Source organism: Leptinotarsa decemlineata, unplaced genomic scaffold (genome assembly GCF_025532065.1).
Source record: "Leptinotarsa decemlineata unplaced genomic scaffold, Ldec_3_MD MMD2_tig00004307_RagTag_RagTag, whole genome shotgun sequence".
Lineage (NCBI taxonomy): Eukaryota > Metazoa > Arthropoda > Insecta > Coleoptera > Chrysomelidae > Leptinotarsa > Leptinotarsa decemlineata.
The window spans coordinates 5,433,922-5,458,986 of NW_027412606.1; the positions used below are offsets into that span (position 1 = coordinate 5,433,922).

Here is a 25,065-nt window from a genome sequence, read left to right on the forward strand (position 1 = left end):
CTAGCCCCGCTATCGATGGTGACACAACGGCAGCCGAGGACTGTTTGCCTAGCGTCTACCCTCTCCGAGACCGCAACGACCACTGCTTGCTCGTACCGGCAACTGTTATCGCATCAAGTTGGGAGATGGGCTTGGCTGTGACGTCAGGCATCTCTAGTGGATAGCAACTAGCAATGTGAATCTTTCACGGTTTCATGGTGGGGGTGACTCACACTGTTTAATATAAAAGAAATGCCTGGCACACTATGAAATCAGTAGACGAATATATCTGCAGCAGTTAGCAATTGGTAGAGTGTTATTCAGTTCGTAATAGAAGGAAGACGGTGAGTGTATTTGTCTGTTGGAAATTGTTTATATTTTCATATATATTTTCATCATGTCCGTTTCAAAAGTAGACTTGAATAAAATTAATAATTTGATTGTACAGGAGGTTGAAATACTAGAGCAAAAGGCCTTATCATCATTGCCAATTGATGAAGTGTACATAATTAAAAATATGTCAACTTATTCTACACGATTTGGTAAATCAATTTTATTAACTTTGCAAGATGTGAGCAATGATAAATTATTTAAAACATGGCTACCAAAACGTATTTCGTTGCAATTCAGTGATGACGATATATCTTGTATCAACTCATCAGGTGGTAAATATACGATGATGTATTTAGGACAGAGCCAACAAAGTTTTGCTGGCATGAAAACGCGATCTCTAGTCAAATTCAATATGATTGAATAATAGTAATAATTTATAGTGAATTTCTTTAGGTCATAGCTTACAAAGTTTTTTTTGGTGTGAAAACGATAACTCTAGTCAAATTCAATATGATTGAATAATAATAGTAATTATAATGAATTTCTTATTGTTTTATTAATATTCATATATTAGATGATAATTATATGGAAATATAAACATTACTAACTTAGTTGAATACACTCACTTTGTAACTACAAGTAAAATGGGAATGTGAGTATTATATCACTGAAAAATTGGAGGTTGCTTATTGTTTTTTTTTGTTCGATTTCAGTTCCACCATTTAAAGATGTGGATGCAGTACGCAAGTCAAGATTGGGTCGATATTGTAGATCTCAAATCATCGGTTCAACATTTGTCGTCTAAATTGAAGGTGTTGGGTGATGGAGCCGAACATGCAAGCGTTTATGATATGAGTGTATGCTATGATGAAAAACAAATCGAATTATGCCTTCGTGATGCTGAGAACTATTGGAGTGGTGCAGAAGTTTGCAACAAATTTTTGGATAATGAATTGGAATTGTGGCAACTTTGTGAGGTTATGATTGAACTGAACCTAAGAAGATTCCTGTATAGCCTCCAACCATACTTGCCAGAATGGATTATTCATCACTTTGAATTGAATGATGAAAATCGAGAGGAAATTGAAGATGGTCGCGAAAATGATGATTATGAGGAAGAAGTTATTTTAGATAGTCTGTATGTTCCTGTGAATCATAAATAATGTCAAATAAAAAACTTTGTATTATTTTCATGTTTTATTTATTTAAATCTGATGAAATACAATAGAAAATGATTACAAAACAATAAATATGATATAAAATACAATACATGATATAAGTCAGTTACAAATAAAAAAAAAGATCATAAAACAGTACATGATAGAGTGAAAAAAAAAAAGTGTCAATATCTGCTATGAACTGAACCATCCAATGCATTGTATGTTAAAACTGTATCATGCAAAATTAATGCATATACTTTAGTGTTGTCTGGAAACTTGGTCTTCCTCGTCTCAAACTCAATCTTTATATCAATAGTTGATGATTTTGTTGCATTCGGTTGATGGGAACAATCGATGACGAATAGTGGATTCTCTCTAAATTGTCCAATGTCCATCAGAGGTTCACTCATATCTTTATCATAATAACTTCGCTGGAAACTCTCAAAAGCATAATAAGCAGGAGCATCAAGTTTTTTATCGAAATTCAAATTCCAACGCTCATATGGATAAACTTCAGAATTCAAGTATACTCGAATACTATTGATATCAGCAGTTGTGAATTTTGTAATATCTTGTGTTCTATCTTCAGATGTGGTAGTACTTTGGAATGCGATGATGACAAAACGAGGAGTTTCCAATGCGTTAGTTGTTTTGATGGCCCATATGTCTGAAGAAGTCCCACGTAATGATGGTAGTTCATAGAGGTCCCACATACGATACGCCAACTTGATTTTGGCATTCAGACCGCTTTTGTTTATTCTACTCAAAAGTTTGAGCTTGTGTTTATCATCTGGTACAATATGCCTTATTTTCCATTCGATTTTATTTATTTCCAAATCAGCATCAACCTCACCTATATATGAGTTTTTGAATGATCGAGCGATAATCAAAATCAATTCCTGTTTGGCATTCAAGATACTTTTGTTGTAATCTTCAGCAAAACCCATCAAATATTTCAGTGGTAGTTTTCCACTAAAAACATGACTGTTTGTATCCAAGATATCTTGCTTCAATTGTGAAAGTCCCCAACCAGATGTCAATAATGTGTTAGCATGAGATTGTCCAAATGATATCATGGTTTTCATTGTAGATGTTATCCCAGGTTTTCTAACAACAGCCACTTGTTCACCTCCCATTTCATAACGAATTTCGTCAAAGAGAAATGCAATTGCATTATTCGAGAGATAGCATGTTTTCGCTACATCTTTGGGGGTGAATTTACCTTCTATGTAAATGAAGCTCTCGGCAATATCTAGTATAACATCTTGATTATTGATTGCAATTCTGATTTCATCCGAATTCCTGAATAGCGGTGATCCATAGGGCTTATATGTGTGCTCATGTAAACTTATGAGAGAATGATCGAGCACTGGTTCATTGAATATATTCAACTTTTCATTGTTTGTTTCGAGCACCATTGTTATTTTCTCACTTTCAATCCAATCGATTTCAAAAATTTAAGATCACTCACAGACAGAGCGTTATGTGCTAACTGTTTAGCATACACTTGTGGAATGAGCTTCTTTTTATGCACACCTTTCTTTTTGATAGTGCAACTCGTTTGGGATTGTTCAATGCGATTTTGTCTATTATAAATGAAACCCATAACAACAGTTATTCGATTTTCTTCAATTCCAAAATAATGAAAATCTCTTCTTCACTTCCAAAATCGATAAGGTTATTTTTTTCATCCAAAATACGCACTGTAATGTTGTGAATCAATTGACGACCTTCTGGACTGACAGGCATATATATAATACTGTGTGGTTCTTTAGTAAGATTGTAGCCAGGTTCAACATCAATATCGAATGAGAAAAGAATGTGGGATTCTTCACCATTTATATATGAACCAGATATTATATTGCAATCTAAGCGGATAAGTCTCACAGTTGTAATGTTTATTGGTAATGATGATTCATGTATCTGATTTGGTGGAAATATTTCATGAGCGAACCCCATCATTTCTGCTATTGAATTTGGATGTGTCAGATCAATTTCATATTTGGATCGCATTTCACATTTGAATGTATTATTATTGGCGTGTAGATAGAAAATATCATCTGCAACGACATCATTTGGTTTTTTATCATGAAACAATCTGAACATGATATGTTTCTGTATGACGGCATTGATCTCTTCTATTTCATAAGCACCACATGGAATTTCAATTGTCAACTTTTGGGGTATCGATGAGTTGTCATTACTGATTCTAAAACTAACTAAGTTATTAGCTTCAGTTATATTATTGATTGTATTGCATCCATAGAATCCCAAAAGTCCTAATCCATAACGACTGTTCCTATCCAATTCAATTGGTGGAAAAAAATCCGCACTCAAGACACTTGTCCCGACAGCTTGTAGCTCGAACTTTCGTGACATGACTGATGAATATTTTGAAACACATTTCAATTTATTATTGTACACAGCAACAGCACATTTGAGACAATTTACACTTTTTGGAAGGTGTTGTATTGTAATAAGTATCATTTTTATTGATACCAATATTCACATCCTCTATATTACAAATACAACACATAGATTTCCGAGGTATAGGACCGTCATTAACATCCGATTCTGAATTTTGATCGTGGTGGTGGTGCTCATAACAATATCTATGTTTCATTATATCGATGTCATCTTGCAGATGCTTAGGCAACTTTTCCCAAACATATGCAATCTCATGTGCAACACATGCAAGTATCACTTCCTTAGGCATATTTGCAAGCATCACTTTATCCATTTTTTTCAAGGTACCATATTTTGAAAACATTCTAAGTGAAAACCCCATTCCCTTGATAGCCTCCCGATCCAGTTTTGGTGTTGAATCCATTTTTATTTGGAAAATTATTTAGAGAGAAACTGCAAGCACAAGTGACCACAGAGAACTGTATTAAATTTCTGTTGTCGATCATAGTTATATTTGATTTTTACATTCGAACATTTTCGAAAGAATCGAGTCAATTCCAATGGTGGGGGTAGATCTCCAAAACTATCGAAATATGTGACTTCTTTCCCACATTTTTTATATGCCACCCAATGTGTTCCTGGTCCACTTATTCCATCTAAATTAACAATAGCTGTCTCGTTTTGTTTTGGACCTGAAGATGGTAATCTATCACGCATAAAAACACCACGAAAATGTGGAATTTTCATTTTTTGTGCATAATAACTGAGATCGAGATCAGTAAGAGGCCTCTGAGGTAGGGGTTCAATTAGTTTTTTGTTTTGTTTGTGGCTTTGTATGGTTTTAAATATAGTCCTAAACCTTTACGGTATGGTTTGAGATATATTCCACTTCCGCGTTTGCCTAATGCTACAGCCTCCATGGTTTTATTGTGACGATTGGCTTCCATTAAAGCCGCTCTGCTGGCTTTTGCCGAATTCACGGCCTTGGTAATACCAGCAGCAGCTCCCGCCAAACTTCCTAGTGCGGATAGTCCAGCAAAAATTGGTATCAATGGTAAAAGTCCACCGATCTTGGGAACAGGAATTATGCGTGGTGTGCGGATTTTCTTCTTTCCACCGGCAGCTTTAAGGTATTTACGTGCCGCCTGCAATGCCACAGTGATAGCTTTTTTGCTATTATTCGTCACAAATTGATTCCCACCAGCTTTCTTCAATACATTTCGCACTTTATGGACTATCCCAGCACCAAATGCAACTTTTTTAATTTTATTTTTCTTCGTTTGTTTCCTCTTACATTTTTTCTTATTGGTACTACAACCCATGCCCATATGTCTTTTCGCTTTCATAATGTTGGTGACAAGTAATGCAGCTGCTCTTTCCCCAATACTCGCGTCCTTCGATTTAACCCTATCCCAAGCGCTGTATTCAAGTTCTTTGTCGGCTAAATGTCTTGCTGCAAGATCGGATGGATGCTTAGAATATTGAATATCGTGTTTTTTGCATTCAATATCTAATTTATTGATTCCAGGGTCGTTACGAGCTAAACGTTGTTTCAATTTTGTACCCGGTCCACAGTATTGATAACCTCCGGTAGATGTAATTCGAAAGGAAGTTTGTTTATTAAATCATTAACAAAACCACAACCTCTTTTAATTTTACGATCACTTTCAATACGTCCGTATCGTTTGATGGTACACATTGAAATGAATAAGCTAATAACATTTATATAGTCTCCAACCACGGCACGATGCGCATTGTAAAACAGAAAGAAAAGTTTGCTGTAGATAATCTAGATGAGAAATTTGGTTGTGGATTGAATGGACAAAGGGTATTCAGACATGGTCCACTACTTCCATCATCAGTTCGAGGACTCATTATAGGACCTTCAAATTGTGGAAAGACGAATGCAATGATATCACTATTAACACATCCACAAGGACTGAGATTTAGAAATGTGTATCTCTATTCGAAATCACTCAATCAACCTAAATATCAGTACTTGCGAAGTGTTTTGGAACCTATAAAAGGATTAGGTTTTTATACATTCAGCAATAATGCAGAAATAGTGGAACCCTCCGACGCTAAGCCTAATTCTGTTTTCATTTTCGATGATGTAATATGTGAAAAGCAAGATATTATTAGATCATATTTCTGTATGGGACGTCATAAGGATGTTGATTGTTTTTATCTAGCACAGACATATTCACGGGTACCCAAACAGTTAGTGCGTGACAATACCAATTTCATTATAATGTTCAAACAAGATGAGACGAATTTACATCACATTTATTCAGATCATGTTTCACCCGATGTAACATTCAAACAATTCCAATTGATGTGTGTTAAATGCTGGGAGGACCAATATGGATTTCTAGTCATTGATAAGGATAGAAAAATAGATGAAGGTAGATATCGCAAAGGATTCGATAGTTTTATATACCCATGATCTTGTTTTTGGAACTTATTCGATCACTGAATATTGTAGTGGTCACTTCACCAACGAATTAAGCTTTAATTCAAAAAAAAGGGCATTATGAATACAAAAAAAGATCCTGAAAATAAAAACAATGAAATAAATTTGAAACGTCAACTAGTAGAGACAACAGAAGCTGTCAGGCAGAAATTCAACTCTATCAAGAATGATAATATTGAAAATCGTACGACACTTGAAAGATTGTATGAGCCCATAATGAAACCATTGAATGTTTTATCATCAAACGCTACTTCTAAATCACCAGTGTTATCACCAAATCATGGAACTGTTCAATCTACTTCAAATTATCCCATGAGTACTCCAATAGGAAGAAAACAATCTTTTGGTAGTGTATCATCTGTGAATAGTGACACGAGCACACTTCAAGACGATATGAGAACAACTCTATTCGAAACACCATCATCGTCCCACATCGATTCCTCGGATCCTGACATCTCACCTGTTATGAATGAAAGTGGTGAAGATGTTTTGATGAAACATTTGAATAATATAAAATCTAGAAATCCAGCATATGATGGAACATTTGGCGTACGTATGGATCCAATTACACAAAAGCTGAAAATGGGAAGTCTAGTGGTAAATTTCAAAGATGGAAACATTTCATTTTGGGATGCTAATAAAGTGAAAAAATATGAATGCGCAGGTAGTCCAGAATTGTATGATATGATTTTTTTGAAGAATCCACAAGATGTTGATAATGAAGAAACTCGTCAAGTATATTCCAAAATATTGAAAATAACGAATGCTCCATATAAACAATATCATCTGAAGAATGGTTTTAAAAATACAAATTCTAAAAAATTTCGTGAAGTTATCAAACCTCTATTAGACTCACGACAATATCCAATAAGAAGTAGAAGTAAAATTGGTGGAGCACTCAAACGAGTGAAAATGGAGAAAATATATAATTCTAAACCTGTGAATTATGTGTACTGGAATTCACCGAAAGAGTTAGTTGCTCGCCTACGACTATTGGTAGCTTCAAAGTCAGCCGGACATACCGGACATGATAATGAAATAATTTCAATAATTGAAGAATTACGTGAAGAAGGTATAATATATTAACATATTCACATGTAATGATCACTGTCACATCATCATTCAATGCAGTAACATTATCACCTTTTCTCTTTAATCATATTGAAATAGAATGACTAATGAAATAAGTGATGTCAAACGACAAGTTGTTAATGAATTACATAAACCTGCAAGACGTAATTTTCGTAGAAGAATAACCACCATCAAAGGTTTTGCAGATCTATGGCAAATAGATTTAGCTGAACTGCAACCTTATGCAAAAAGTAATGAAGGATACCGATATATACTTGTAGTGATAGATTGTTACTCCAAATATCTGTGGACTGTAGCAGTTAAAGATAAAACAGGTAGTACAGTAACTAATGCAATGAAACATGTACTGAAAGAAGCCAAATACTCCCCCAAACACATACAAAGCGATCAAGGGAAAGAATTTTTCAATAAAAGCTTCTCATCTCTCATGCGAGAATATAATATCAATCATTATTCAACATTTAGCACAAAGAAGGCAGCTATAGCAGAAAGAGTGATTCGTACAATAAAGGCATGGCTCTACAAGGAATTTTCGATGAGAGGTCACCACAAATGGCTTGATATTCTTCCAATTATAACTAGTAGATATAATAATAAAGTTCATCGTACAATAGGTATGGCACCCATCAATGTTGATTCAACAACAAAATTAAAATTCAAGGGTATCAATGGAATTGGAGGAAGACAAAGTAAACCCAAATTCCAATTAAATGATATTGTACGTATAAGTAAATACAAACATATTTTTGAAAAGTCTTACACTGCGAATTTTACCACGGAGCTATTCAAGATTGTTAAAATTAATAAAACCATCCCAACGACTTATAATCTTGAAGATATGAATGAACAGCCGATTAGAGGATGTTTTTACGAAGAAGAGTTATTACGAACCGAGAATCCTGACGTATATCTGATTGAGAAGGTGTTGAAGAGAAGAAAAAATAAAGTATATGTAAAGTGGTTAGGCCTTCCTAGCGAACAAAATTCTTGGATTGATGAATCAAATATGGTTTAAATGTATATAATAGTGACTTTTATGAATAAAGTAATATTAAAGTTCATTATTGTTTTCATTTCAATTATAAGTATGTGAACTGAAAAATATTGCAGCGGTAAACATTGCCCCAGCCATTCGCAATGTTCTGTGTATACCAAACCAAATTAATTGTATACTCCATTCCCGCTTATATTTTTCAACTCACGATATTGAAAACACATTATCATTCCCAAAACTAATCGCCGTCACTTTGAAATGCAGTATCCAACTCTTTTTGCCAATTATCTCTCACTGATAATGCTGTCTCATAAAGCTTAGTCGACTCCTCAAGCTCAGCCTGAGCTTGCATTCTCGAACGTTGATGGAATTGCTTATCTTTACCAATTTTTGAACGGAGTTCATCAGCATCTTTAGACATTCTAGCCAATTCAACCTTCGCTAATGCAATCTTGGCATCTAATGCTTCAAGAGTTTCATTATTAGCATTAATAGCTCGCTCACTCTTTTCAAGTTCAGCAATAGTCATCTGTGCCTTTACAAGACGGCATTTTGCTTTCCTTTTCATTTCCCCAAACCGATGGAGGGGGCTGAAAGAAGATAGCGGTTCAGCTTTCAAATCACTCTTCATTTCTTTAGGAGTACCTTTTGGCTTCCTCTTCGATCTGTCACTTTTCGTTGCGGGTTTTTTCTGTCGCACAACACTTTTGGATTCTTTCTTTTCTTTAAAGTCAGTGACAATCGATGAAGATGCCTTAGTAACCTTCCTCTTGATTGTTCTAGATTTCTTATCAACACCAAGAGGAAGGGTAGATGAAGAGTGTTTGAGTGATGATAATTGCGAAACGATCGGATTTTCAATAATAATTTGCTCATTTGGTTCTGGCACATCTGCAAAGTTAACGAAGTCGTTAATATCAAAATCATTTATCGAATCTTGACTCGATAAATGTAATACTGGAATATTTTCAAAATCAGTCTGATCGATATCAACAAGTGGTGAACCATCTTCAGCAATCAATAGCGGCATAGAGCTCATGATTATTAAGGTCTGAGGAATGATATGTGATAGCAATAGAATGTGGATAGGAAAGGTGATGATGTTACTGAGACCTCACCATTTATAGAAGAAAATAAACTAGCGCATGCGCTCTTTCATCAACTGGCACATGCGCTCTCTCACTAAACTATTCACGCATGTAACAATCTTTGTCATTTAAGAGGAAAACTTTGTGTTGCATGCATGTATTTTTAAATGTTAGAAAATAATACAAATAAATTCAAAATATATATATTTATTAATAATAGAGGACAATAACGATAATAAAAAATGAAAAATGTTAATATGTCTCTGTGGATGTGGAACGTTCTTTGACTCTATTCCTCAATAGTTGTTGCTCGTGCGTCAAACACCAACATTGAAAAAAATGGATTCTCCTATTGGGGTAGAGTTGACCAACCTTCTCACACAGATCCCAAGTACTTCTACATGCATTGCATACATGATTCCAACAATTCATGGAATATGTATCACAACGCAAACAACGTTGCAGTGGAGTTGGAACGGCAGCACAGGTACCACAAATATTTCTACAGATACCTATATTGTTAAATATTATAGGTTCGGAACACTTCAGACACTGTAACTGTTGTTGACGATAATCCGATTTTGTTCGCTTCGGTGGATGAGAAGGAGGCGATAGTTGAATCCGCAACACGCAATCACTACACATACCAGTACATGGATTGATTGAATCCTTAGGTCTACTTATTTGACAAAAGTAGCACACAATAGCCCCTGCAATCATCATTGGGTAGACACACACTTTTGGTTTTTCATTCCACTCTTTTGGAAACGGCATTTTACTAATTCGATTAGAAATATTAAGAGATGACTTACAGAAACTCTGAATGCTCTCTCCTATACCTACGATCTCTATTTATACAAATCAACATCATGTGGAAGTATAGTGGGATAACTTCTCCTACTATTCCACTCTAAACGAGTCAAGTGGGAGTCGCATCACCTCCTATATAAGTTGACTTGCAAACCTAGAGTTCATTCATTCACTCTCTACAACTGTGAGCAAACAACAACAAGATGAATTCTGCAAAAATAAATGCTGCATTAAATAGAATAGCTGCTGTTGATGAAAACAATTGGATAGACTAATCAGATGATGAGGATGTCAATGTTCCGCTAGAGGAAGTAATAGTTGAAGCAGAAGATGTTGGAGTCGATGAAGATGAGATAGACGAAGTTGAAAACGAGGCCAACCAAAGCGACGAAGATGATGACGTGATGGAGTTTGAGAGGGTCATGGATGAAGAAGGAGATGATGAAGGGATAGAAGCTGACACAACTGAAGGTGATGGTGCTATGAGGATCGGTATGCGAACACTCAATGTCAGTGAGACACTGGAAGATCCCTTGGATTTGTATTGTGCATTGGATGCATACGTATTGATCAGCACAATAGATGGAGAGAACAAAAAACTATGTTGGTGCTGCTTTCGGTTTTATTCGCATAGAAACAATAATGGAGGGTGGTATGCCCATGTCAACACCCACAACACTGTCTCAATTATGGAAATGGGACAGAATTGGTGTGAAGCTTGCGAGAGGCCACTAACAAACTTCACCCGAGTATCTACATGTATTATATGTAATAATGTCCAACCTGTGGCACAATAACCGTGGACCTACTGGTCAAAAAAAAAACAACAGCCCTTTTCAGGGCTACATTATTCACACAAACAGTAGTTAGTTGTATTAGTATTCATAGATTATGTGACAAATGAATACTTTGACTAATAAAAGTCTAAGTTGGAAATTTGTTAGTCTTTGAATATCTATACATTATATGACAAATAAATTACTACTTTGACTGAAAAGTCGAAATTTGGAATTTGATAGTCATTGAATATCTATGCATATGATGAGTACTACTTTAAATGAAAGTTGAAGTTGGCATTTGTCAATCATTCATATGCATATAATGATGAATACTTTCACATACATATATTTCGTTTGAGATTATAATGTTAACATAATGTTAACAATGGTATGAATCTGTTTCTGTTTGAAAGTATAATGGTAGCTCTGAAAAGAGCATTTTTTTTATTGTTTCAGTCTTTAATTGTAGCCCTGAAAAGGGCTGTTATTTTTTTATTAATCCATGCAATGATATGGACTAACGCTCCTCATCATCAGAAACAATAATTATGGTATCGTCATCTGAATCAGATGATATACTAATGATATCATCCTCATAGTAGTCATCTGAATCAGATGATATACTCATGATGTCGTCGTCGTCATAATCAGCTGAATCAGATGATATACTAATCACATCATCCGCATTATTATCGTCAACAGCATCTATGTCGTCCTGAATACCTTGTTCCACTCGTTCTGCGAAATCATCAGGAAGATCATAGATTCGCTGCAGAAATTGAGCGAAGGTTGTACTCAAATGATCAGACGTTGAATCTATTTCATGTACTTGGATGGGTCCTGTACTCGACATTGTGGAAGAATGATATAGAACTGGGATTGTTGCTATATTTATATTGGAAGAAATGAAATGGAGGGGGTGAAATGTAGAACAGTGTTTGAGATTCGAAAACATCAAGAATGAAACTCTGAGCGATTATTAGGAGAAATTCTAGTGATTATTATGGAAAAAAAACTAATAAGAGGGAGAGGAAGGGAGGAAGACACTGCCCCAGCCTCGCAGTGCCTCGTGTACACCAACCAAAAAGTGTGTACTCCGTGGAAGGAAAGGAAAGGAAATGATGGACGAGTAGATGATTATATGTCATCATCGGAATTGAGGACATCATCATCGATTAGGATTGGGGATGGCGGAGGACTATCCTCGATGAGGATAGGGGATGGTGGAGGACGTCTAACGTCAAGCTCGTCATCAGCATCATCACCAGAGTCGTCGTCGTCATCATCGTCGTCGTCGCTACTCATTGGGACAATGTCATCATAAGCAGGGTCCCACCATCCGTCAGGATCTGGATATTCCGAGTCATCCAAGTGTCCTTCGTCACTGCCAGTGACATGCTGAACTTGCATCCTGATGTCGTGATCCCGGTATTCGTATGGCGGACTGTGGGGTTCCGTGGTGGAAGAGACAACCTGTACCTGGCTGTTATCCCAGTAATTGAAGTTGTACCCCTGATCCGGGCAGCTATAGGGTTCGGAGGTTGAATCGGGTTCCATCTCGATGCTAGCTGATCAACTGAATGTTTCATCAGATGATTTCTACTTTTATACTTTCGAGAGGGAGTGGGAGAGGAGTGGAACATTGAGTAGGGGTAAATTGTAGTGTGACATAAGACATATTCAATGAGTAGGGGTAAATTGCAAAGTGACATAAGACATATTCAATGAAAGAGATACTTGAATGGATAAAATACAAATGAAATATACTTGTCGATTTCACTATGAAACATGTCTATTTTTTATTTTTTAAATTTTCTTCACATGAAATTATTTACAAGTGATTAGAGAACACAAAAATTGATGTGAGGTATTTGTCTAGAAGAACTTGGAATTGAAATAAAAAAAATAATAATAATAATAAGAGGAAGTGAAGAAAAATGCTCCAACCATCGCATTGTTCAATGTGTACCAAACCAAAAAACAGTGTACACCCTTTATTTCACTTCCTTTTCCTTTATTCAATATAAACTTAACAAATATAAACTTAAAACTACCATAATTAAATACTCCTAACTAACCTAAAACTAATCTTACATTTACACTTCATCTACAAAAAGAGTGTCCATAACTGTCACTATTTTTTTGTACAGCTTTATCGAAGAGGTCTCTGCTTTACACCTTTCCTGCAGAGATGCATAATTCCGATCTATTTCGGCCATTTCCTTTTGGATTTCCCTCCGTCGGTTATCCATTTCAGCCATTTGTCGCTTCATGGTAACCAACGCGGCCTCGCTAGATCGGGCAGCTCGTTCTGCTTTCTTGCATCTCTGCAGAAAAACACTCATCTTTTCACTAACCTCTCCGATAGGCTGTGGCACCAACACCTCAGGATCCGCCGGTGTCGCTGGCAGCGGTGGTAGTCGCGTCACCAACGGCGACAATATCACCAACTCCGGAGAAGGACTCCTCGGAATTTCCACTGCTGCTGGTGCTGCTGCTGGTGTGGAGGCCCTCTTACGAGAGGTCGAAAAACTACCTGCATAAGGATTAGTCCTATTGCAAGTAGCTCGGTACTTTGAAATAGGACCAACCTTTGCTGCAGGTCGTTGGCAAACCTTCTTCACAGCCCTGACTTCCTCCTCCTCCTCGAATAAGTCAGGGCTAGAAGATCTGCACCTAACTCGCGAACGCGAAGTGGTTGGCTGGTCAACCGTCACCGCTCTCGAAGATGCTGCCTCCTCCTGGTCAGCGGACACCGGCAGAATAGACGCCACAGCATTATTCACCTCCTGTGTATTGGTTGCCATTCTGAAAAAGAAGAAATAATACAAAGTTAGTTGATATAAAAAATAACATTCCTAATTTACTTACTCAAATATCAAGTTGGTCGTTGGAACGTACTGCCTTGTTGTGGAGTGGACTGCTCTCGATGAGATGACTTCTCGAACTGAATGTTGTGGAGTGCTCTCCGGAGGGTATCGACTTCGATGCGTGAGCGGTGGGAAAATGGTGGGAGCGCACATGCGCGATGAGGGTAGGGGTGTACATGCGCAAATGTTGGGAGTCGGGGGGCGGGGCTTCGGGGAGGGGAGGGGCGGGGCTTCGGAAAGGGGGCGGGGCTTCGGAAAGGGGCGGGGTATCCGAAAAGTTGGTGGCGACGGGGGGGGGGGGGGGGGGGGGGCGTGGCCCTAACGGGCCCCGCCCACTGCCTGGGCTCCGCCCAGGTGGGTGGGGCCTCCGGCCCCAGGTAGGCGGGACATCTGGAGAGACATCTACGCCCTCTTCGCGCGCGCGTTCGTAACATAATATGCAACCGAACACCTAACCTAACGTATTAACGTATTAACGTAACCTAACCTAGTACGCTAACCTACCGCTATGCAACCGAACACCTAACCTATCGTATGTATTAACGTAACCTAACCTAGTACGCTAACCTACCGCTATGCAACCGAACACCTAACCTATCGTATGTATTAACGTAACCTAACCTAGTACGCTAACCTACCGCTATGCAACCGAACACCTAACCTAACCTAACCTAACCTAACCTAACCTAACCTAACCTACAGTAACTATTAACCTAACCTAACGAGGGAATACTAACCTAACACCTAACCTAACGTAAGTATGCAGCTAACCTAACGTAGCTATTAACCTAACCTAACGAGGGAATACATTCACCATGTTGGTTCCATTAATACATCATCAGTTGGTTTTGGTTTTGGTTGTATTATTCTATGATTTGGATTAATGTTCAGTCCTGGATATCCCAGTCCACCTGATGATGATGGCCTGACTTTATAGTTTCTCTCCAAAACTTCTTTATGGTTTTTCTCCAATACTTCAACTCTCTGTTCCAGTACATCATACTTTTTCATTGTAGTCCCTGTTATGTTTGACATAGCATCAAATTTTTTATTTGTAGACGCTGTTATGTCAGACATTTTTATGTCTACATCACTTGTAAGTTTGTCAAATTTACGAGTGAAAGTTATCCGAGCCTCTGCAATTTTATCGTTAAATGCTTGCCGGGCGTCCCGAGCAATATTGCCTATTGTGGATTGTATTGCAGCTTGTAGGGCTAGAAGTATAACTTCCTTTGCTCCATTAATTTCCCCCTCAAGATATGATACAGTTACACAATCACTCTTGTCAATTGGTTCACTTGTATTTTTCAATATTTTCCTTTGCATGTCATAATGACCATCTTTTGTTAATTTAAAACCATTCCCAGGAGGACCTCGAATGACATTACCACCCCATTTTCTTTTTCTACCAAACTTATCGATTGTTTTAGACATTGTGCACTCTACGATGATTCTCTTCAAACTGATATTTCTGTCATTTACATTATACTATATATTGCAGTAATTGATTAGGGAAATAGAAATAATACAAATAAAATTTTAATCATTTTATATTCATTACAGTAATACATATACATACATACATAATACATTAATATCACATTACTTCTATCATATATTATTAATTATAAATGGCTACATAAATATCAATATTGAATTTTCCGGTTTTGAAGATATTGAATGATATTTCAATCATTGATCTCGGCAGATAATAAATTAATCAATTGATCCAATGGAGTCTCCTGAGATTGTGATTGTTGAATAATATTACTTATCCAACGAATGTTCTCATTTGGATCGTTTTCATAAAATTCAATATCATTATGACCCCAAGGAAGAGTGTGGGTAGTATTCGGAATGATAAATCGTTTATCATCGTGATATGATAATGCAACTTTATTTTTTAATTCAGTATACATATCATGTAACACGCTTCTAAATGAATTCATCTTTCTGAATATCATACCACCTTGTTCGACGATTTTTTGATAATCTTCGCATGTCAATTCATTCTTTATTACAGATCGTTTAACCCCTTTGGCTTTCTTAAATTCACCATCAACAGATTTCACATAATATGCTTTAGCACCTGTACCATAAAAACTCATGATTGGATCATTTGGAAATTCATCTTTGAAGTTACCCAAGACTGAACTTGTTACTGGAATATTGAATTGGTTAACTATACTGTAATTGGATGTATCAAATCTACTTATGTTAGTTTTTATGAATTCATAAAAATTTTCTGTGTTTACTTTAAGAATGAGCGAGTCGGTATCTGTGTAAAGTAAAGAGACATTTTCATCAAAGTGTTGTTTGATGCATCCATAGAAAAAGTCATACATGACTGTTTTAGATAATTCTAATATGGAAAATCCCAAATATAATGGTTTATCGTAATGAACCTTCACTCTACCCAATTGAATGGCAACGAAATTATCAGTGAAAATTGAACAATTTTTGAAATTTGGTTTGGCTATGAGAGTGCTGGCACCTATATTTTTCTTTATATTTTCCCAATGTGTAACGAGTCTAACATCAATTCGATTATCTACATTCTCCATTGTCTTTCCATACACCGCATTATTCATTAGTTTATAGAAATCTTTAACAGATTTGTTGTTAGACCTATTACGCATTTCAGTATTAAGATCTATATAGGGTTTCATCCAGCATGATTGTTTGAATTTCAATACTCTATGTGTATTCATTACAATCAATCCATTTTTGACAGCTTGCTGTAGATTCCTATAATGAACAATATATTTTCTTTTATCATTCAAATTTGGAATTAATTTGGGAATTTTCGATTGTGTACGAGGTGGTATTATTTTTTCGACTAAAAATGGAAGGTCAGAATGTTTATCATGCAACTCTTGTGGATAATGAATGTCCACTTCAAATACATACCCATACGGACTATCAGTACTCACATCCATCACATCGAGATTAAGAATTTCATTTGGTGTCAACCATGTAAATTCACTTGTTGGTAGAGGTTGTGACATACTGTGACCGTATAGATTTGTTGCATCTAAATATGTAATGAATGTGGAAGGTTCGTTGGGATTATAATTGGGTAAAAATCTATTATTTGCTATATGTTTCCTCTCGCTACATTGACTAATTCCACCTCGTATACCTTTTTGAAAAAAGTGAATCATATCAATGTCAGTTAGTAATTCCAATTCAACATTAGTGAACTTCAACATGGCATCCCATGATAATCCAGGTGCAGTGTAATATTGTGCCGGATCTAAGTTATATATCTCTAAACTTGTGGTGCGGAAGTTTTCAAAAATATCACATAGTAGCAATACATCCGACTTCAAATACAAATCAGAGTATTCCCCCAAATTCTGACACTCGAATAAATTCCAAACTTTTCTAGCCCTATCATAATCAGTTTCCGATATATGTTCACAATTGAGTGTGTCATAAAACTGATTTTTTGTCGGAAGTAATGGATAATTCAATTTGTCAATGTCATCAACAAAACTATATGGAAATACACCTTTCTGTCTCATCAAATTGAATTTCTCAATTTGTGGGAAATGTTTGTGCATCTCCAAACATTGATCGGAGGTCAAGTTTGCACCCAACTTCTCCAACGAATTAGTCATAAATTTATAACTATCGATAAATCTCATTTTGAGATAATTCTTCCTAACCACACCATCTTTATCGGTATAGCTGTGTGTAAAGAGATGCTTCGTGAAAGATATATATTTCTCTTTAGTTTGCGGGATAACATCAACTTTCTCTTTATTCCTATACAATTCTTTTATGAATAAATGACAATCATAACCACTTAAATTATGAAAAATGATAGGTATGAAGTTTGGTATTTTGAAATTTAAATTACATTTCGAGTGAGCGGCATGTGATCTTTTCTTTCCTGTGACATGACAATGATCTCTTACTTTGACGTCACCATCAGTAAATGCTTTATTACATATACCACAAGTTCTGGCTGCAACAAACTGTTCTTCTTCTTCGACAGTTTGTGTATCCATTGGTTTAGGGTTTCTGAGATGATTTTCATGTATCTCTTTCAAATCATCTTCAATGCTACTCACAAATTTCTGAGCTGCATCTACACCCCTATATGTAACAAATTTTGTCAAATCATCATTATATGAACACTTTATCAAATAAGCAAATGAATATGGGGCATGTTTGAATGTTTTAATCGTGTATGAACTTCCAGGATTTGGCTCATTCACATGAATCGGTTTAAGCACTGATTCAAAATCAGCATACACTACAAATGGCACCCTCATTTGCCTCTCAAAGTTTTCAAACATTAGTTTATTTTCCGCAACCATTCTACCATATTTATTGATCTTTAAATTAGTAGTTGGTGTTGTGGTACTAATGTGATTACAATCATACATATTATGACGTAAAAGCAATCTCTCATCAGAAAAATATATCAAACATCCGTCACAAAAATATTTTTTCTGTCTATGAGCTGATAGTTGATTAGAAACTAATCTTGAAAGATCTTTGATCCAACAATAGTGACCATTACCGGAGTCATCAGTTATAAACAACAAATTGACATGTCTCCGGAGTCTTCTCTGTGAGTATCGCAATGGACCAATCACTTCATACTTCATTTTACCCTTCTCAAATGTACTCTCTAAACCGTAAACATTAATTGAAATATCATTCCTATCTTCGAATATTTCGATACTCTTATTATTAACTTTAACCGGAAAATCCATACCTGTGACATCTAAAACAGTGGAAAAATGTGGATATGACGTAAGTTCGGACACTCGACTATCTGCAGGATATAATGCTGATGTTATAGCCCAAGCAAAACAATATTGATCTTCATTACGAACATTCACAACAGCTTTCTTCCATTGAATACATTGAGGCAGCTTCACATATGAACGTCCTTCCAGTGGACTGTATTTATTAATGTTGACCTCGAGAAACAATATTTTTTCACAAGTCCAACCTGAATTATAAAAAAAAAAAAAATATTACTATTCAATCTTATTGAAATTTTTAAAAAATAAATACCTGAGTCACGATCCTGGAACTCAGTCGTTTGTGCCACAATTACATCACGGAATCCATCAAAAACAGCATTCAAATCTGAAGATTGGTCCACTATTTTATTTTGGGAATTAAATGACTTCGTGTCCCTCGAATCATCAGTCTGAAGAATATAATTCCCAAAAACTTCCATATTCACCTTGATGCTTTTATGGATCCTGATGGCTGATTCCAGTAATTCAATGACCTTCTGCCTAATCTTATTGAAAAATGAAATGTAGTCACTGGTTACAATCGAACTCTCCACCCTGTATGTAGCAATGCGGCAATTGAATGCATTCGTTATAATTTGAACACCGTCAGACAATTGAACACATGCATTATTTTTATGACTCATGGTTCTTCGGTGAGAATTCACTTGGCTCATAGGAATTGTCACATTACAACAATTGCACGTATACATAGGTGTTGCATTATCCACTCTCACCCGTTTCACTGCAGGCCCTCCTTGGCAACTCTGGAGCTGATGCCGACGAAGATTATCACTACGAGTGAAAGATTTACCACAGTCACAGGAATACATTTTATATAATAGTTCTCACTAACTCACTTGATGTAAACTGACATAGCCAACACTCGTACGCTTCTTAAATACACTCTGATAGGACCCGTCAAGACGTCATAGCCAACCCCACTTCTCAACTACATGCGCCAAGATTACCTCCCAACTGAATGCGATAACAGATGTCGATATACGAGCAAGCAGTGGTCGTTGCGGTCTCGGAGAGGGTAGACGCTAGGCAAACAGTCCTCGGCTGCCGTTGTGTCACCATCGATAGCGGGGCTAGAGCGAACCTTCATCGCTTCAGGAGAGGTGAGGGCAGACCGATGAATACGCATTACTCTGCCACACGTCGTGGAGTGAACATGTCGCTCTCTAGCCGTTGAACGGTTATTGCTGTGACGTCACTCCACTACTAACTTGGTGCCCTAACACCGATGGAGCATTTATTACTTGGAGGATCTTCGAAGTATGCAGACGTATGTTTGTACATAGACAAACAAGCACATGATGAAACCCTGTACCGTGCATTCTCCTACACACACACACATAAACACACAAAATCTCATATGAAAAAAAAATCTGAACGATCCATGCACCAGACACTTCAAGGTCACAACGCCTTGACTTCACTGCACAACAAAAAAACTTCACCAAACAACAACCAATAAAAAAAGCAATTAATACGTCATAGTGGTGGGGGGAGGCCGAGAATCAGCTGTAAACAACTACTTCACCAAAATCTATTTTTTTTATATTTGATGGAGTCTGCGAGATTTTCACAAAACAGTTTTACGAAAACTAAGCACGTGTTTTGCCATACAATGGCTTCTTCAGGCGTGTATTTACTAGTGAGTGAAAATCTTACAATGAAGTGTTTTTTGATTACCCAAATCTGTCACTCACATGTCATGTCAATTCATTTCATTAACACGTACATACGTTCTTCAGTTTTGTCACAAGATCCCTAATTATTAACACCTCTCTTTTCTTGTTGTTGAGGTGGTAGAACCCAGACGTAAACGAAATATAATTATCATCATGATTATAATGCGATTAATAAGATTTACCACCTTAGAAGTAGTAAATATCAGAATTACCTACGCAGAATATCCGATTTTAACTTATTTAGTAGGTTTCTCCCAAAATGACTTCCTATCGTGAGTTATTAGTTTGTACTGAGTAAATATTTCCCAGTAAAAAAATGGCAAGCATATTTGGTCATGTCTCTTGGATGTCAGATAAGAAAATTACGACATTGAAACATTTACTTAAAACACTGTATTTCGAAGGAATTAGAATTTCTCGTTCTCTTGCTAATTTACAAGACAAACAGTCATTATCAATGTTATTCTCTAGGTGTGAAATAATGCCAATTTTAAAATGATGTGATAAATAATTGATCATTCTCGGATGATCGTGGGGTATTAATAGTGCTTTACAATAATTATCCCGAATTGAAGTAACGATGGATTCGAATGGGTGCGAGATGAACGGTTTCATAAAAAAGCGACCAACAAATTTGAAATTGGTTATGAACGATTCTGAAAGTTATAAATACGAATACTCACCGACTCCACCTAGTCAAACAAGCAGGTAAATATACCTAAAAATGTAGTGAAATTATGACTTTGTGTTACTGTGGATTGTGAAGTGAATTGTTACTTTTTGCGAATTTTAAGGGCACATTTCCTAATAAAACAAAATGATAAAATGGAGCCAACTCAAGTCGTCACGAAAGGTGAGCACAAAACCCCTTAAATTCACTAGCAAAAGTGACTGAAAGTAGGTCAAATTATTAAATGAGATTTTCTGAAATTTTAACATAATTTAAAGATTAAAAAAACATTCATCAACCAATATTCAAATGAGTGAACCATTATTGCTTCTGCCAAATGAACACTGTACTATGCATGCACTTTTTTTTTTCAATCTTTTTATAATACGCTCTATAGAAAAACAACTAATGCCATTCTTCTCAAGTAGAGGTCTCAGATAAGTTCATCGGAATTTACAGCAAACTTGAATAATCTTAAAAATAAATCTGAGGCGCCAGACTTAATAGATTGAAGAATGAGAGTCTGACAAAATCAAAACACAAATAAAATTTCAACATTACTTTACATTTTAATCGTACCTACCTACTGATAGGGCGAATTATTTATGAGATAATGAATGTGGCTGTAAAATGTTGATGTAGAAAAATTAATCTTACAGCACAAATCATGACAAAAATGCATGTAAAAAATTTGTTTATAGGGGAATGTGCAAGCACTGATAGTCTGGTTCAAAAGTGTGATTTTTTTGAAAACCTAAACTACAATACCATAAGTTATCAAGTTTATATTCGGTTCTGAATAGAAACTTGATAAATTGATGAATTTGAATTACTAAAGAAAGGGCTGCTGAAAATCGCAAAAGTTGTGAACAATTGAATGAAAAAAAGCAGGTTGTTTTTTACAAGTATCTCAAAAACTGTTTCAAATATTTAAAATCTACAAAAAGATCCTCAGAGAGGAGAGAAAGTTTACTAAAACAATACTATCATAATAGTTATGATTGATGAAAATTGTGCTTGAAACGAGTAGGTACCGGCCTTTCTGTACGTGTAACTTTTACGCTCGTCACGAAGTTTTTTTTCTTTTAAGTTCATCGATATCAGTTTGAAGGTAGACAAAATTGACTGTACAGCAATTGACTGTACAACATACATTTCACCATGTTATAAAACACGAATCAAATCTACCAACTGCTTATTTTGTTTGTCAAATACATACTCATCTATATCTGCTTGATAGTCACCATGCCTACATAAAAAAATCATGGACTTTTCACATAGAACCGTTGAAGATATATCACTTTTTCCCCTCTAAAAAGTATTTGTGTAGAACCGTCGAAGATATATCACATTTTTCCCCTCTAAAAAGAATTTGTAACCTAACCATGCAATTGATAATTTTGTTTCGATACCCAGGTCTGTCAGGTTTACTCAATTTACTACGCGTATTTTAACAGTATTAGTCCAGTCATTTTAGTCAAAATTAGGTACCTAAGTATTTCAGAATCTCAGATACCCAGCCATAAACTCGTATAAACTTGTATTTCGACATCCTGAAAGTTGTCTCAAAACCTACATATGATAGGGTGTATGCGACTATTAAAATCTAAGGTTATAGGTCACAAAAATCGATTTTTTGCATATTTTTTGCAAATTTCTTGTTTTCTATGGGTTTTTCGCTTTTTGTATAATATATTATCAATATTTCAGATTATAAGATTCCCTACAACTTTTTTTTCAAAACAAAATTAATTGAGCGTTTGGTTAGAACATCATTTAAGTTCAACCGGTAGTCCCGGTCAAAAACACGCCATATAAAGTTCATTAAATATTGATAAATACATGATTGATAATAATTTTCATTTCTTATTAACTATTACATTGTATTTAATATGTTTTTTCATTAATTTAATATCAATCTATTCAATAACACTTATAACCGATTCCCTAAATCAGAAAATTATCAAGGGGCAAAGTATAATTACATTTTGATCATATTCTCAATTCCTTTTTGAAAAAAGAGAAAAATACATTCAAGAAACTGCAGAATTTGGATCAACTTGCACCAGTATTTCAAGAGTAAAACTGTCAGGTTCAAAGATTGATAGTCTATAATGCTCTAAAATATGTAGACAGTATCAATCACCTTCTCGTTATGCACAATGCGTCAAGTTTACAAAACTAAATAAACAAACTGTCTCGTTATCAAATATTCCAATAATAAGTGTGGCATTTCACCAATATTTCAATCGTGTGAATTATTGAATTCAAACTTGATTAGGGCATGATTTGGAACTCCAGGAATGGCGATGGATAATGCGTAACAAATTCCTGAAACCTATCACTACAATTTTAGCCCCTGCTTCAGAGAAATTGCTCAACACAATATTCTGCAACTACAAGAGTAGTTGCGGTGTGAATGCAGGAAATCGGCTTTGCAGTAGTTTTAAGCTTGTCGCCGGTATAATGGGTAATATTGTCCCGATACACCATATCAGAGTGATGTCATTGACCCCGATATCATGGAAGATCTGGAGAATAAAATCGTTGAAGACGATACAGAAGAGCACTACAGAGGTCAGAGTACGACGACGGAGAAGAAGATAATTAAAATTATAAGTTCTTGTAAGCTTTATTAATTCTTTTATATTTTCACAATAGTGAATATATGGAATATTTTTCAATAAAAATTTCAATTAGGAATTTATTTTTTCATTAATTCATTTAGGGAATTATCAATATAAATTACATCAGAAATGGAATATGATTTGAATATTTTCCTCAAAAATGTTATAACTACACGGGCAGGTAAGTGTTATTAACTAAATTGATACGTGAGTAAAATAATTATCAAATATAGTGTAATAGTTAATGAGGATTGAAAATTGTCAATAAATTTGTATTTACAATAATTAATGAACTGTATAAGACGTGTTTCTGATCGAGACTACCGGTTGACCGATATAAAAAATATTTGAAGCAAAAGTTGTAGGGAATATAATCCTCTTCACTATCGATAATGCGGAAAACCAATAAAGAACGAAATATTTGCAGAAAATGTGCAAAAAAGCAATTTTGTGACCTTTGACCTCAGATTTCAATATTCACGTACACCCTACCATATGTAGGTTTCAAGACAACTTTCAAGATATCAAAATACAAGTTTATACGAATTAATAGCTGGGTATCTCAAATTCCGAGGTAAACTTACAAAGTTGACTGGACTATATCACTATAAGTTTAGATTCCACTTTGTTCCGAATCATCCCAATCTATCACACTTACATCTTTATTTACATTATTAACATCTGACTCAGAAACGGTTTCGTTATTCCAATAACAGTTATTTTGTTCATTAGCCATGCGGGCGTGAATAGTCCCCTCCTTTTAAATTTTGAACGGAGCAAGATATCAAAGTCAGAAGAAATTTCTATGAATAGGAATCTATTTTAAGTAGTTTCAGATCGAAAAAAAAGCCAATCACTCGCCGCAAAGAATGCGCTATCAACTTTTTTTTCATACAGAAAAGAGGGGTCTGAAATGGAAAATGTTCCCAAATACTCTCGAATGAACAGATTCAGAAATTTCTATATACAGAAACTCCAGTCCATATATTTTTTAAAGCACGCCCTTCAAGTGAGAATGGAATTATCTTTCATGGATTTGCTGATATGACACAATGGCAGAAAAAAATTAGCCTGCACGGTTAGCAGAACATATCCGCTGCGAAGCAAGTCATTTTATAAAATTAACGCGTTAATATAGGTAATGAGACTGATAACACAAAATCTTATAAATTGTCGAACAAAAAGAAAATTAATAACCACTAGTTAGAGTAAAGAATAACAGGGGGTACAAAATCTCTCAGTACTGGTAATAAAGTACACATATTTAGTTTTCGCCTGTTTACTTTTTTGCAACATGCCATAAACTGACATCCGGCATCAG

General features: G+C 35.6%; 2 protein-coding genes across 6 annotated transcripts in view; one reads left to right on the top strand and one right to left on the bottom strand.

Moving 5' to 3' along the window:
• LOC111503661 (G protein-activated inward rectifier potassium channel 3) overlaps positions 1–25,065 on the top strand; it is a 67,296-nt gene that overhangs the window by 23,745 nt on the left and 18,486 nt on the right. Inside the window, exon 1 of one of the 5 annotated variants that reach the window (XM_074178831.1) lies at positions 20,893–21,155. The exons of 3 other annotated variants lie outside the window; for them this stretch is intronic. In XM_074178831.1, the coding sequence (XP_074034932.1) occupies positions 21,028–21,155 (128 nt within the window). In that variant the 5' untranslated portion in view covers positions 20,893–21,027. One more of the 5 variants, XM_074178833.1, reaches the window with a different exon arrangement.
• LOC141483876 (uncharacterized) lies at positions 13,062–14,225 on the bottom strand. The gene is made up of 2 exons (XM_074178835.1): positions 13,986–14,225; positions 13,062–13,922 (listed from the first exon to the last, which is right to left on the bottom strand). The coding sequence occupies exons 1-2, from the start codon at positions 14,135–14,137 to the stop codon at positions 13,211–13,213; spliced, it is 864 nt and encodes a 287-aa protein (XP_074034936.1). The 5' UTR covers positions 14,138–14,225; the 3' UTR covers positions 13,062–13,210.

What these genes read in the sequence shown, in the direction of transcription:
- LOC141483876 (XM_074178835.1), bottom strand. Translation starts at nt 14,137, where the DNA reads ATGTGCGCTCCCACCATTTTCCCACCGCTCACGCATCGAAGTCGATAC. An exon ending in ACGACCAACTTGATATTTGA is followed by an intron (nt 13,923 to 13,985) that starts GTAAGTAAATTA and finishes CTTCTTTTTCAG; the next exon opens with AATGGCAACCAATACACAGG.